This window comes from Tachypleus tridentatus, chromosome 13, assembly GCF_004210375.1.
Source record: "Tachypleus tridentatus isolate NWPU-2018 chromosome 13, ASM421037v1, whole genome shotgun sequence".
NCBI lineage: Eukaryota > Metazoa > Arthropoda > Merostomata > Xiphosura > Limulidae > Tachypleus > Tachypleus tridentatus.
In genome coordinates this window covers 160,087,900-160,103,205 of record NC_134837.1, presented here as the reverse complement: position 1 = coordinate 160,103,205, position 15,306 = coordinate 160,087,900, and the positions used below count along the sequence as shown (strand labels likewise).

The 15,306-nt window shown below is 32.1% G+C and overlaps 1 protein-coding gene across 1 annotated transcript in view; it reads right to left on the bottom strand.

Moving 5' to 3' along the window:
• Positions 1–7,972: 7,972 nt before the first annotated feature.
• The window catches only part of LOC143236350 (uncharacterized), a 46,851-nt gene continuing 39,517 nt past the window's right edge, over positions 7,973–15,306 (bottom strand). Inside the window, exons 6-9 of the mRNA XM_076474623.1 lie at positions 14,233–14,661; positions 12,441–12,497; positions 11,494–11,686; positions 7,973–11,076 (exon numbers count right to left, since the gene is read on the bottom strand). Of these exons, the coding sequence (XP_076330738.1) occupies positions 10,971–11,076; positions 11,494–11,686; positions 12,441–12,497; positions 14,233–14,661 (785 nt within the window). The 3' untranslated portion in view covers positions 7,973–10,970. The remainder of the gene's footprint in view (positions 11,077–11,493; positions 11,687–12,440; positions 12,498–14,232; positions 14,662–15,306) is intronic.

Here is a 15,306-nt window from a genome sequence, read left to right as displayed (position 1 = left end):
TACAACTGCGAAAATTATCAAAAGAAACAGCTTTAGTTCTTATAACCAGTGGTGGATACAGGATTTTTTGGTGGGAGAATGATCGACTAAGTAACAGTAACCCGACCCCAAGTAAACTTTTCCTTGTTACTGTAACATAAATTTCATGGAATTAATTTAGAAACAAAGAAAAGAAACATATATGACTATGAACTCTCATTTATTGATTTTATTATAAAATATCAAATTGAAAGTAATCATATACAATTTTGGTATGGCCAGTGGGGGATGCATCCCCATCCCCCATCTGTATCCATTCCTGCTTATAACTTAATATAAACAACAATAATAGGATAGAAGAACGCCTTAATATCAATTCTACTATTTTACTCTAACTTTACGCCACTCTATCAACTACAGTGCTAGTTTTGCACAAGTTTCGAAAAACTGCTCAATTTACTTGAAACTGACTATTCGACATTAAAGACCTTGAGGTTTCTTTGAGCTGTTGGCCTAAATTCGTTATCGTGTATTTGAAGATGCGTAACTCCGTGTGAAAAATATCAAATTCCTTTTGTTATATTTATATTATTTATACGAGTATTTATTTTTAATTTTCTATAAGTTTGTTCAAAAAGCTTAGGGCCTTAACCTTTATTCGAATTGATTACAAAATATGTGCACGTAATTTAAACCACTGTTTGACTAAGATCTGTGTGTATGTTCTCCGGAGAACGATTGGACTGATTGTTACCGAACCTACCACGTACCCATAGTGCCCCATAGAGCGTAAACTAGGGAGATATCAGTGATGTCGAGAAACCCACTTGTTGAGAAATTTATATGCAAAAACGGCTCGTTTGGGTTGAGAAAATATTTTACATAGAAGAGCAAACAACGTTTCGACCTTCTTCGGTCATCGTCAGGTTCACAAAGAAAGAGGTAACTGACCGGAAGCTGACCACATGTTTGAAAGGGGTTGTGTAACTGTGTGTCGAAATGTAGAGGGCGGTATTAGATGTTTGAATATATAATTTTATTTATTTTATTATATTAATATAGGTATAAAGGTGTTCCTTTATATTGGTTTATTTTGGGTTTAAGTTGTTGTATAAGTAAGGCTTCTTTAATTTTGCGTTTGTTTATGTTTGTTTCTTTATTTAGTATTTGAGTGTTTTCTATGGTTATGTTGCGTTTATTTGACTTGCAGTGTTCGAAAACGTGTGAAGGTGACTTTTTATGTTCTTTGAATCTGGTTTCCATTTTCTACTTGTTTCTCAATATAGAAGTCGTGGCAGTTATCACATTGTATTTTATAAATAATGTTGGTGTGGTGTTTGTCAGTGTAGTTTTTACATAGTATAGACCTCAGTTTTGTGCCTGGTTTTTGAATAAATTTGGTATTAACTGGAATGTCATATTTTGTTACTAATTTTTGCCAAATATTGGTTATTTGTTTGCTGATGTCAGGAATATATGGTATACAGCAGTATATGGTTTCGTGGTTTTTTGATTCGTGAGCTGTATTTACTTTAGTTGGTTGATTTTGCTTTCTGTCTAGGTGTGTGCGTATAATGTTTTCTACGGTTTGTGGAGGAAACTTATTGATGTTGATGAAGTATTGTTTTATTTTGTCTAATTCTCCAAATATGTAACATCAGCCAGCTCATTCATCAAAGACTCTTTTAATTTCAAGTCTAATCTAAATCAACTTAACCATAAAGCCTTAATGGCCAGTTTCGATGTTATGAATGAAGCCTGCAAGAGAGCCTTAGAACTTTATATCCGAGACCCTAACCCAACTATAGAAATTCCCACTAACCAGTTAGCAACCCTCATAGAATTCACCACGATAAAGACAAACTTCATGTTCAACAACCAAAACTATATACAAACAAATGACCTAAGCATGGGCAACCCAGTATCACCAGTTCTAGCCAATATTTTTATGACACAAGTTGAAACACAAGCAATTAACACAGCATTACATCCACCACTATACTGGTACAGATATGTAGATGCCACGGTTACGGGATTCAAATCTACAGAACACATACTTAATTTTTTCAATCACATTAACTCTATACATCCCAACATTAACTTCACATGTGAACAGGAAGAAAGCAATCAAATATCATTTCTTAACCTCAAAATTACAAGAACTGCACACAATTCAAAACAGAAATTCACCGAAAAATCACCCATACTGGACTATACATTCCTTGGGACTCAGCACATTAAACAAAACAAAAACTCAACATACTAAGAAACCAAATAAACACAGCCATAAAACTATGCTCACCAGATAAAATTAACGATGAATTAGACAAAATAAAACAATATTTCATCAACATCAATAAGTTTCCTCCACAAACCGTAGAAAACATTATACGCACACACCTAGACAGAAAGCAAAATCAACCAACTAAAGTAAATACAGCTCACGAATCAAAAAACCACGAAACCATATACTGCTGTATACCATATATTCCTGACATCAGCAAACAAATAACCAATATTTGGCAAAAATTAGTAACAAAATATGACATTCCAGTTAATACCAAATTTATTCAAAAACCAGGCACAAAACTGAGGTCTATACTATGTAAAACTACACTGACAAACACCACACCAACATTATTTATAAAATACAATGTGATAACTGCCACGACTTCTATATTGGAGAAACAAGTAGAAAAATGGAAACCAGATTCAAAGAACATAAAAAGTCACCTTCACACGTTTTCGAACACTGCAAGTCAAATAAACGCAACATAACCATAGAAAACACTCAAATACTAAATAAAGAAACAAACATAAACAAACGCAAAATTAAAGAAGCCTTACTTATACAACAACTTAAACCCAAAATAAACCAATATAAAGGAACACCTTTATACCTATATTAATATAATAAAATAAATAAAATTATATATTCAAACATCTAATACCGCCCTCTACATTTCGACACACAGTTACACAACCCCTTTCAAACATGTGGTCAGCTTCCGGTCAGTTACCTCTTTCTTTGTGAACCTGACGATGACCGAAGAAGGTCGAAACGTTGTTTGCTCTTCTATGTAAAATATTTTCTCAACCCAAACGAGCAGTTTTTGCATATAAATTTCTAGGGAGATATCGTTCAGATTTAATCTTCTACACCTCCCCGCGAAGCCCATTGTGTTTCCTTTGTTTTGTGTCTGCTTATAACTGTCGAATCACTGGATCAGTTATCTCTTCACCTTGCATGTACCCTCAGAGTCCCCTGCGGAGTGACAAAGAATGGGAGTCGTTGTCTGAATCTGCGTTGAACAGGAACATTAGTTTGTAACATAAAAAAGCGTCAAATTCCATCTGAGCTTCTCTACCCCATCAACAGATGACAGTGTAGTAAACTGGATTTTATAAATGTTTAAATTATTCGATTGCATCTTGAAAATATATTAACATTTCATATACCTCGCTTACGATAAATTATGTGTTCTCAAATTAAGTTAAGGCATACGATGTTATTTATTTATTTTATGTGTAATTAAGCCGCACCATGGGATATCTGGGCTATGCCCACAAAGTGTATCGAAACCCAGTTTCCAGTGTTGTAAGTCCACAGACATACCGCTGTGCCACTGGAGTGCGTTTATTTTTTGTTATTTTCATTAACAGTATACGTCAAATTACTTATCATATGTAATTTCTTACTTTTCAAGTTTTTTATTAATATGTTTTTATCATGGAGATCACGCGATAAGTTATTGGGATTGCGGCCGAAAATACGGTAACAGCGAGATTACCCAACTGATGAAACACTGCATTATAATTTTTTATAAATAGAAACGTAAGAAGGGTGCATATTTAGATAAATGTTAGATTCTCTTTATGTACACAGTCTTCTCTGATTAATATTATAATACACACTTTCATGACGTCAGTAAACACGTACGTTCAAGTAGTCTCAATATAAAACTATAAAAACCTAATAACCCTAAATTACCAGTTTGCACCTGAGGAAGAAAGATCCATCTTTCAAATGCGTTCGGTTTATATGATTTTATAGTTTTTGTAACAATCACCTAAAGCCCAAATTTTACTCGATTTATCCATTATAATAAATGAAGATTATTCTCCTAAAAGACAATTATTAATTAATTAATTGCACAGCAGTATCTCTGCTGACTCACTCTGCTACGATTCGGGTTTCGAAACCCATAGTGGGCAGAACACAGATTACTGAGTGTAACTTTGCAATTAATTACAAACAAACGAAATAATTGAATATTTTTATTATTGTTAAACTAAGTAGTATATTAGAACGAAAATACAATTATAAGTACACACATTTTATTAGGTCAGCTGAGAAACGTATATTAAAACGAAATTTTAATTGATACTTGAAACTAAAAATTGTCACTGACTACAATTTTTTTTCTCTTTTTAAATTTCAAAATTCAATAGTAATTTTTCAAAATTTAATAGAAATCTATTCTATATACAGACTTTATTGACAATAATGTTTTATTTTTGTCGCCGAGAGTCATTATTTTATTGTTTGAGTGGAAACAACAGGATATCATTTTTCAAAACAAGTCAGAGTTTCTGAGGTATTACAAAATAGTACAAATATAGACAACATAACTAGTTCTAAGAGTCTATATTTTATTAATATGTTATGTCAAAAAGTTTCTCTTTTTCAGGGCCGACATAGTCAGGTGGTTAAGACACTCGACTCGTAATCTGAGGGTCGCGGATTTGAATTTTCATCACATCAAACATGCTCGTCCTTTCAGCCGTGAGGACGTTATAAAGTGAAGGTCAATCCAACTACTCGTTGGTAGAAGAGTAGCGCAAGAGTTAGTGATAAATGGTGATGACTAGTTGCCTTCCCTCTAGTCTTACACTATTAAATTAGGAACGGCTAGCGCAGATAGTCATCGTGTGACCTTGCCTGAAATTTAAAAACAAGCAAATTCTTTTTCTTCAGGTTTTAGCTTGAATTAGATTTTGCGTTATATTTTGCTACCAGTGGCTCAGCGGTAAGTCTGAAGGATCATTCCTCTAATAATTGGACTTAAATGCTCTTGGTGGGCACAGCAGTGAAAGCCCGTACTGTAGATTTGTACTTAACGAAAAAGAAAAGAACAAAGATGCTGTTGAACTAACTCCTACTAACAGGTGGCAGCAGCTGCAAGTATACGCGAACCTATACTCTGGTTTTAGACGACAAAGATTGTCTAATATTTAAATTGTCTAATTTATTTCAGTGTTCTATGATGTCTTTTCTTTCTTAAAAATTAAAATATCTTCACAGCAACAATATATTTTATTTTAACGTAACATAAACAAATAATACAACTAAAATTTGAAGAGTGGTAAACCGGTGAAAAATGAAAGACTGAACAAGTTGCAAATTGGAAGAAATATCAGATGTCGAACAATGTTTTCTTACTGATGACATTAGACTTGACCTGATGATATTCGTTATAAAGAAACATAGCTGAAATATTAGCTGGTGGAGTACGTGTTCCTATATTATAAGTATTCACGGAAGACAGGATTTAAAAAAGAAATCTATTTTGTCTGTCTATAATCGATAGAAAAGGTAGGGGAGGCGTGTTTTCTTACGTTAAACCATGTTTTTTATGTTTTTAAATAATACCACGATTGTCACAAGGAACACTTTCTCAGGTGACCTTACAATAGCGATCAAGGGTTTTTTGCTTTTCTATTAAATCGAATCAATTATCTTAACCCTTATTTTTGTCAAAGTTAACGAAAAGCAAGTTGCAATCAATTCAAATCTAGTCAGCTATTCTTTTCTCATAAAATATAAGGATGTTTTTTATCATTTACTAGGGGATGATATTATGATGCAGTTTCACCTGATGGCATCATTATCATCTAAAAATATAATATCTTCACAAACAACTGCTATGAGCGTTCAATTTTGGTATGATATTGAATTCTAAGAACTTAGGAGGGAAAACAGAGAATGTTTCAAGAACAGTGCATCAGTCAAACCCTGTGTGTCGACGGCTGGGACCTGGCGGATGTAGTTGTACTTGTATGTGTGTCCATCATCACTTTTCATGAGCGACGACTGTTTAATTAACCTTGACGTTTGAATCATGTAAAACTTGATATTATAGCTCATTTTCTTAAAGGTTTTAAACGATTTATTAAAAACTGTTTTTGTATAAGAAAAGTTACATTTAGAATATTTCTTAAGCTTTTTTTGAGTTTTGAACTATTGTCTGAGACTTTTTTTATTTCGACTTCTCTTTATTACTGATCTATTTCGTTTTATGTTAAATGAGTTATGATAAAATCATATAAAACTGTCATTTGTTTTTATCTCAGTGATGTTTGTGATTTCTAAGTATCATAAACACCTTTTATACAAATATCACAAAGCTTTCATTGTAAAAATTAATGAATAGCATCATATCACAAATGTGTGATGAATAATTTGACCGCACTTGAGAAAAGCAACTCTAAATATCAGTAGGTTTCAGACTTTTGATTTATCTGTTCTAATAAGCTTAAACCATTTTAAAACGTTGTTATATTTTTTTCGGATGTGTATTGTGTGTGAAAATGCTAGCTTTAAGATAATTACGTTGACATTCATTTAATATACGAATGGGTTTCAGTTATGTATTTACCTTCATAATTTACAAGTTTCACATGCTGTATCAGTTTTCTCTTACAACATTATATGTGTTTAACCTTTAAAAATTGTATTCATAACACTATTGATAAACGTAATTTTAGATCATAATATGACAGAGTAAACCATATTTTTTTCTTTTAATCGTGCAAGGATTCCACAGATTTCATTCCATGTTTGCCATGTAACACAAGTGATCTAAAAACTTCCACAGAATCTTAAACATATACACAACGATAAAATTTGTCAACATTCCATCACGGATTTAGAAAAAGAAAGTTTTGGACCATAAAATAAATGCGTTTGTCTTGAATTTCAATGCATTTTCTTAACTATTAAAATGTAACTGAGAGTTTGTCGATTGTTATATTTATACTTTAATGGTTTTCCAAAGAGGACATCAGTTAAAACTTCAAATAACGATAGAGCAAAATTAAAGAAGCATATCAAAACTCACAGTGGCTTTTAAAACTGAACATTATTGAACAAATATCAGTATGAATTTTTTATTTGAAACTAAATCTATTTAAAACTTTTATATATCAGTTGTAAACGATAACGTATTTACCCTTATTTATTTCGATTCTTTGGGAACTAACTGTTCAAGAATTATTCATATTGCTTCCGGAACCCAAGCCGACGTTGGTATGTTTGTGTATGAAGTTACGACATTCCGATCAGGTTTGTGTTCTTGTTTGTTTGTTTTTATTCACAAAAGTATAAAGAACTGGTGGGTATGGTAAATGTATATAATTTTTTTTTATTATAAAAGTGTCATCACAGTTTATTGGTTTGTTATTATTATGTTTAACGAGACTTCTAAATGTTTTTGTTTCCTTTGATTGTGCATTATTCTGTTTCATCTGTCAGTAATACACCTTACTAAACACACTTGTGGTAGGCAAAGCAGGATTATATCTGTGTGTTGAACAAATCTCAGTGTTCTTTATTGGTAAGTTTGGTCAACAAAATGAAATAAATTCTACAAAAAGCAGTTTTAAGTAACCCTAAACAAAAAGCAACCACTGTTCTATTACATTGATAAGAAGTGTTGCAATATTAGTTTTTTCAACTCAGTTGTTAAATTTAACGAAAAAAGACCTTAAGTCAGTACTCTGAATATTATACACTCCTCACAGGTGTCGCTGTAAACAAAGTTTCAGACAACATACTAATCCGTAGCAGTTGTGATATACCTTGATGGCTAGATGAACTTTCCACGAAAGTATATTCATACGTAGGAAAAATGGTTTATAATTTCTCGATTTCTTGAGTTTTGACTAGGTTTGGGTTACGCCAAAACCAAAGTGAAAAAAGTAAATAAACGAGTTTTCTTTGATATTTATTCCTTCAGTTGATATTTACAAAACATTATATTTTATTTTCAACAATAAACATAACCATAGTCATTTTTGGTACTTATAAGACATTAAATAGCAAACACAGAATTTAAAACAGATAATAAAAAATTGTGCAAAGGACAGGAATGAATCAACCTTATGTAAATTCTCGTAACAATAATTACCACTAGGTGGCAAGCGTCAACTAATATTAAGCTGTTTGATAAAAACCATGGCTCAAGTGCTTTCAAAAGGTGTAGGCTTCTTTGCAGAAGCGAGTAGACACATTTACAAATACAGCCAATATATACTTATATCTTTCATGTTTATTTCTAACTTTTTTACTTATTTTTAGCACAATAATTAACGACTTTCATAATTCATACTCCATTAACCTTGATAATTAAACATGAATATAACAAAAATAATATTATATTCTGTTATTGATATTTATTTTCATTAAAACTATTGGTTAGAATGTTTGACATATCAAAATTTTAATTTATTATAGTTTATTATAGAGATTTCTTTTTTGCACTGTGTACTTAATAAATGGATTTAGGACTAATCTAAATCACCTGAGCTGGCCAAACGTTGTAAGATATTGTGTTTACGAAAAAAAATGTCTGTAACATCATGGATACCCATGTGACGAAACAATTCATTCTACTTTTTAGAAGTAAGAATGTAATAAAATTATATCTCACTGGCTATATTCATTAACAGGACGATTTTTAGCTTACTTTGATTAGAAGCTAGTATTAACTGACATTTTGCAGACTACATGTAGATAAGATGCGAGTTCCACTTTTTTATACACACATATATATTGTATAAGGTTGGCTACCCTAACTTCAGCAAATTTAATCATTAGAACTTTCATTCTATTTCTTAAACGGAAGTGCCACAGTTGACACAACAAGAGAAAACTTCAACATCCTTCGTGCAAAATATACTCGTTCTAGCAACACACAAAGTTCCTATCGTCGAAGGTATAGAAAACATATCACACTAAACATTCAATCTATAACGATTGATTAATTCGACTGTATCGAAAAAGTTATTTTATCAGTACTAAGAGACGATTACTGAAAACAAATTCCACGAAGTACCTCTCATGCTTTTTTCAAAATTCTGACTAAAAAAAAGTTTTAAATATTCAGGACTAATATTTACACCAAATACACTTTTACTCCAAGTGGGTTTCTCGTCATTATGAATTATCAGATATAATGTTGATATTAAATATTACACCAAGCACAATGTTCGTCTTATGCTGGTTGGGTGGCTTTTTTTCTTGGGTGGGGGGGCAAAGCAACTTAAGAACCACTGATCCACTTATTTAGAGCTTAAGTTTGTCATTAATTACACGATAAAAATTTATAACAAAGTGTTTTCGCGCTGTTTACATTGACAATTTTTCATCGTGCACTTACTAAATAATACTTGAAACCATCACAACACCTGACACTATCACATGAAAATGTAAACGTAATCAACTCCCACAACCCGTTGATAGAAATATGACGCGATGCTTTGCGTAATAACACGTGTTTTTAACAACTAGATTTTTCACCTATGACATAGGAGAAGGAGCCAAAAAACATCGGCCCCACCTGCCAGGTTTATCAATCATTTTACGGCTACTTTAGAGTACATGTCCGTTTACCATGTATCCTTTAGGAATTGCTCTATTTGAAAGCTATAAATGCTTCATTTTCTCAGTTCATACCCTCAGACCGTCCATCATCCTTCAAACAAGGGTCCCAAAATGGGCAGTTTCTGTGATACATTTCTAGTCAGGCGCTTAAAAGTGACACAGAAATATATCTTCCCAATAATTTTTTTTCTAATGTACTACTTATTTATTGTGACGGTATACAGAACATTCCCCTAAAGCTATATGTACGTGTGCTATAAACTGTACGACTACCCAACAGTGGCACTGCGGCACGTCTGCGGGCTTACAACGCTAGAACACAGGTTTCGATATCCGTAGTGAGCAGAGCACAGATAGTCCAGTGTGTAGCTTTGTGCTTAGCTTGAAACAAACATACTTTACAAGTTCTGACATAGTTACTGTAACTGGAGTTACCTGCAGTTTAAAACTGATGTACATACATTAGGTTTTCAATATTACATAATTACTCTAGCAAAAGGGAAAGGAAAACATTCTTTACGCTCACAAATACAAAGTAGTGAATAAACAAACTTTTTCGTATTTTCTTATAACCTTAATAATAACACGCCATTTTACCATCAACATACAAGTGTTTTTATTGTAATGAATTATCTTAATTATCGCTATAGGATAGCGGTAAGATAAATGATGATCAAGCTGTATTAAGGATGCACAAAATGTATTGTACTATAAACGTTATCGTATAATTCTCTCACTAGCTGACAGAAGAACTGTCAACTAACAAAGTGTAAGTACACGAGCAAGTTTTTAGTTTTGTTGACATATTTTCCTCTGAATTAAAAATTTCTTCGCATTTGGACGAAAGCTTGTGTCATTCCATGATGTAAAAACTGTTTCGATCTTCTGGTTTATATTTATCACTCGCCATTTTATGTGCATGTAAATATATATATATATATACATACATACCACCTTATATAAATAAATTTTATAAATTCAGTTTCAAATGAATTTCTCTAATCGTCTTGAAGAACTTAAAACTGCAAGAGATTATTGTGACAAAAATAAATAACGTGTATTTTATATTTTAGATTAACAATAGCATATAGAGTATCCCTGATATAAAAATATATATATATACCCTCTTCATTTAAATCAACAACTTAGTTTCTAGACTTTTATTGGGGATACTTATGTCATTCAAAACTCTCTGATGCACAGCAAAAGTGTCTATTACAGAAGGTAAATTAATCCCTTATCATCTACGAGCTTACAGCTCAAACAATTACAATAACATCACAGACTTGGCCATTTTCTGGAAGATAGCACGAAATTTAACAATAGATCATCCTGAACAATTGATCTCTACAATATCCTTTGGAACGTCCACAAATTGATAGACTAGTCTCTGCCCGTCCACTTTAGCCAGAATTCCACGTTGGTAGTAATACCTTGAAGAGAAACACGTGTTTTAAAGAGATTCTTTTTAGAACTTTAATACCACAAACAACATGAGGTGTCTGTCTATTGATCTATAAACCTTGTTTACGACAAATCAAAGTATCTTATAAAGATTTAAATTCGTTACAAAGGATTTAGAAGAATAATATTTTAATGGACTCTGTTGTCATTACTTCAAAGTATATTTGTACGAATACAGTGCTCATTTAAACCAATTAATAAAACAACGCATTCTTAAGGACGTAAACATATACTGCTTAACTACCTATAATCATTACGAGTTGATTATTTTTAGCATCTAATTACGTAGCATGCAGTTATGGGAGTTAATATTAATAACATAAAATAGCAATATTTTCTAGTTGCAGAAAATAAAAAGAAAGTTAATGAATTAAAATGGTACGTACCTCAGGGCACGGCCCATTGTTTCGTAATTCATGTCTGGTTTGTTCTTGTGAACTCCCCAAAGTCTTGAGACAGCTTTAGAATCTACAAGCTTAAAAATTCCCTTTTCTCGATTTGTCCATTTAATATATTGAGGACAGTATTCCTTGTCTTGAAGTAATTTTAAGAGAAACTCCCACAGATAAGTCGTAGAACCTGAGTTGGTATAAATATATATCAATATGTTGTCAGGATAGAAATATTTTCACCAATAATAAAAAAACAACTAAAACGTGGTCCACCCTCAGACTGAAAGTAATAATAATAATATGGAAATACCTAATTTTTAAAAGTTAACTTTTTATAAATGACAACTAGATGGCGCTATAAATATCAGAGGGTTATCTATGATTAAGCACCAAGCTACCCAAAGGGTTTTCTGTGCTCTGCCCACCACGGGTATTAAATCCCCGTGTACGTCTGTAGAAATACCACTGTGCCACATGGGGGCAGGTTATCTTTGATAATACTATAAAAGTATTTTTATTCCTATGTTCACTTAACTTCTACAGTGTTTCATAGACGTTATTGTTAATGTATTTGTGAAAATAATATATTATTGTTTCCATATATTTCGTAACTAAAACTGAAGATTGAAAAATATCTACAAGTAGAAGTTAATTTTGGTGAACTTCAGAGTAAAGCAAGGAATTGTCATACACGGCTTAAAACTGCTTATCTTATGTTTGTGATTTATTTCTATTTTATGTTTTCACATCTTTCCGAGGTTTCGAAGAAAAAATATTTATTTTAATTTTTAACATTTGAATTGTTTATACGTAAAAAACAAACAAACATATTTAAAAAGCTTATCCAAGTAAACTCGAAGCAATGTTATTAGAGCAGGTGTCTAATCGTGGTGTTTTGGGATCCAATATGAGACATAGAATATTATATTAATCATATTTACCTTCTCGACTTTTCCTCTTCACACAGGAAATATCGTCAGTATTCTTTAATTTTCGTGCTGATAAAATTATACAAAATTATCTTTGTAATACTTTTTATATTTAAATTGTTTGATACATCAGCCAGTCGATACTTTAGATATTGTGAAATATATTGTGAAACTACCTTTTATTGTATGATACATAAAATTCTGTGCCATGGAGATAATTTTAAACGACTTGCTATACATCGAGCGAAATGTATTGTTTTGATCAAATATTATGAATTTCACATTCATCTCTAATGATACGATTACCAAAGGAATTTCTTAATAAATTTAGTTTTTCATTCAAAATAAAATAAATTAAAACTTTGTACCAGTACAAAATTTTATGTATCCATCCACCCACATAAGCATTTGTAATACTTTTACTAAGATATTACTTACGTGGGTAAAACAAATGTTGGGGGAGATAGAGGGGAGATAGCATATAGATCGGTAAGTTAGCTAATAAAAGGGTGAAATAAAAATTCCAAAGTGACCCCAGAAAGGTCACTTGAGATAAATTGTAACGCAAGCATCTGTCGAATTATGATACTAGCTATTATCCGGTAAATCGGTCTGGGTAACTAGGTAACTTTATCAAATTATACACTTCGATCGTTGTAAATATGTATCTAATCAAGTAGCAAAATTCATAGTCTTAGATCCCTGTAAGATTATATCTAGTGAAGCAGAATAAGTTATAATCCCAGATCTCTGTAAAATTATATCTACTGCAGTAGGATAGGGCAATCCCAGATCCCTGTAACATTATATATATATAAAGAACTGATAAAGAGTCATATCGTCACGTCAAATTACATAACATGCACACTCAGAGATAAATCATGAAGTGTTAGACCGTGTACATGAATTGTCCAACATACATTAATGAGCCTTGACTGAAAGATAATTCCTTTAGGAAAATCGAGTTCAGATAAAGTTTTACAGTAGAACTTCTGTAAAAGTCTTTCTTCACGTACAGGTAATATCAGTATTTAGCAGATTAACTTAAATATGAAATCAAACATCACTCATCTGATCAGTACTCTCAACGTCTCTTACATTTTTATTATTATTTTATCGTAACTTATCTAATAACGCTGTTATTATTACGTTCTGATGCATATTTCAGTAGCATATCCGACTATGTTATACTGAGTGTTTTTTTTTTTTTTTTATTCTTACATTACAACACTAAGTATAAGGAACAGACCAAAATAACTGGGCTGAAATTATTAATTTTTATACTGTTATCTTTTACAACAATTAGTGTAAAGAGCTGACAAAACAAGAAAAGAAATGGAATACAATCACTTATTCTTCCATATAAAATATATGGGGCACTCCAGCAGTAATTAATAGCATAAATTACGATATTCGTGTTATTTTTGTTTAGATATTGGGGCCCTGTAAACAACAGTCGTAACAAGAAAAAAAAGTTTTTTTTAAAAAACAGTTGTGGGTCTATACGAACTCGATGGGTGTTAACACACAAATGGTCATTATTTCAAAGTGAATAGCTCTTTTCATCTGAATATACTAATTATTGAATATTAAAACAGATAAATACTAAAAACATGTATTTATAAATGTAAATTACTTGTGAAGTCATAACTCTATCAACCTGTTTGTGAGAAGCACGTTACATTTTACAAGACTGTTTGACACTAGGCGCTCAAGCCTGTTTAGGTAGACCTCGTCATAGTTTGACAAATACGGATCATTTACTCCCTCTGTTAAGTTACAACACTATAGCAGGCATCTGTACCTTTTCTTTTAGGCTTCGACTGACGAGATAGGTCTTCAACGTAACACGATGAGTCCACGTCAGAGCCAAGCGAAACAGTGTTGTTGGCTGTGGTAATAACTGAAGTTGGAATGGCTGAAGGTCTTCCTGTAGGTGAATGATGTGGAGAGGACGAGGGGGAACTAGAAAGAACAAGACTAGTGAGGGGTCCACGAGAAGTTTGTGTATGTACCTGACTCGTGCTGGTAACACAGAGGTGAGGAGGTGACAGTCCCAAATGATGTGTTGAATGTTGGGGAGTGAAGGATAACCGATGTGCAGTAGCTGAAGAGTTGTGCGTGACCGTACGGGAGAGAGAGCTGTGTGGATTCTCATGAGGGAATAAATCTACGCGGGAGTGGACAGGTAGAGATCTGTAGTCTGAGTAAGAATGAGAAACAACTCCTGGAGCTATGGAAGAAATTGTTATAAAGTAATGATATTTATGCAAGAACAGGATAACAACAATTATAAAATCTTACTATGTTATGTATTAGCATGGTGGACGTTTAAAAAACATATTTCACAAATTGGAGAGAATCTTAAGGGTTCAGTATTGGTTTCCACAAATATTACAATCTAAATTGCCCATAAAACAAAATATTGAGATATCTAATACCCAGAAATACACTAATATATTTAATTATTAATGTATACATCTGTTGCCTTTATGGCTGTGCAAAGCAACTAAAAATGTCATTCAAATTTAATACTGAAGCATACAAAATATTCTCAATAAAAATTAAGTCATTTACGCTATTTAGAGTTGTGTTCTACAATAAGAAAAAATCGATATTGCAATTAAAATTTCATTGTTTGCCTAAAGATGGTGATAGATAAAACTCAGAACATGTACACACACGTGTGGGTAATAATACTTATTTTTCTCTTGAAAGCTTATGTACTCACATACACAACAGCTCCTATCTTTTTATATTGACAGAAAGGATGTTTTTAATATATTTGTTTGAATGTTGGGTAAGCTGTAATATAAACACTTTGTATGGCAACATTTTTTTTACCCTATCTAATTACTATAATCACATGTTACATAAA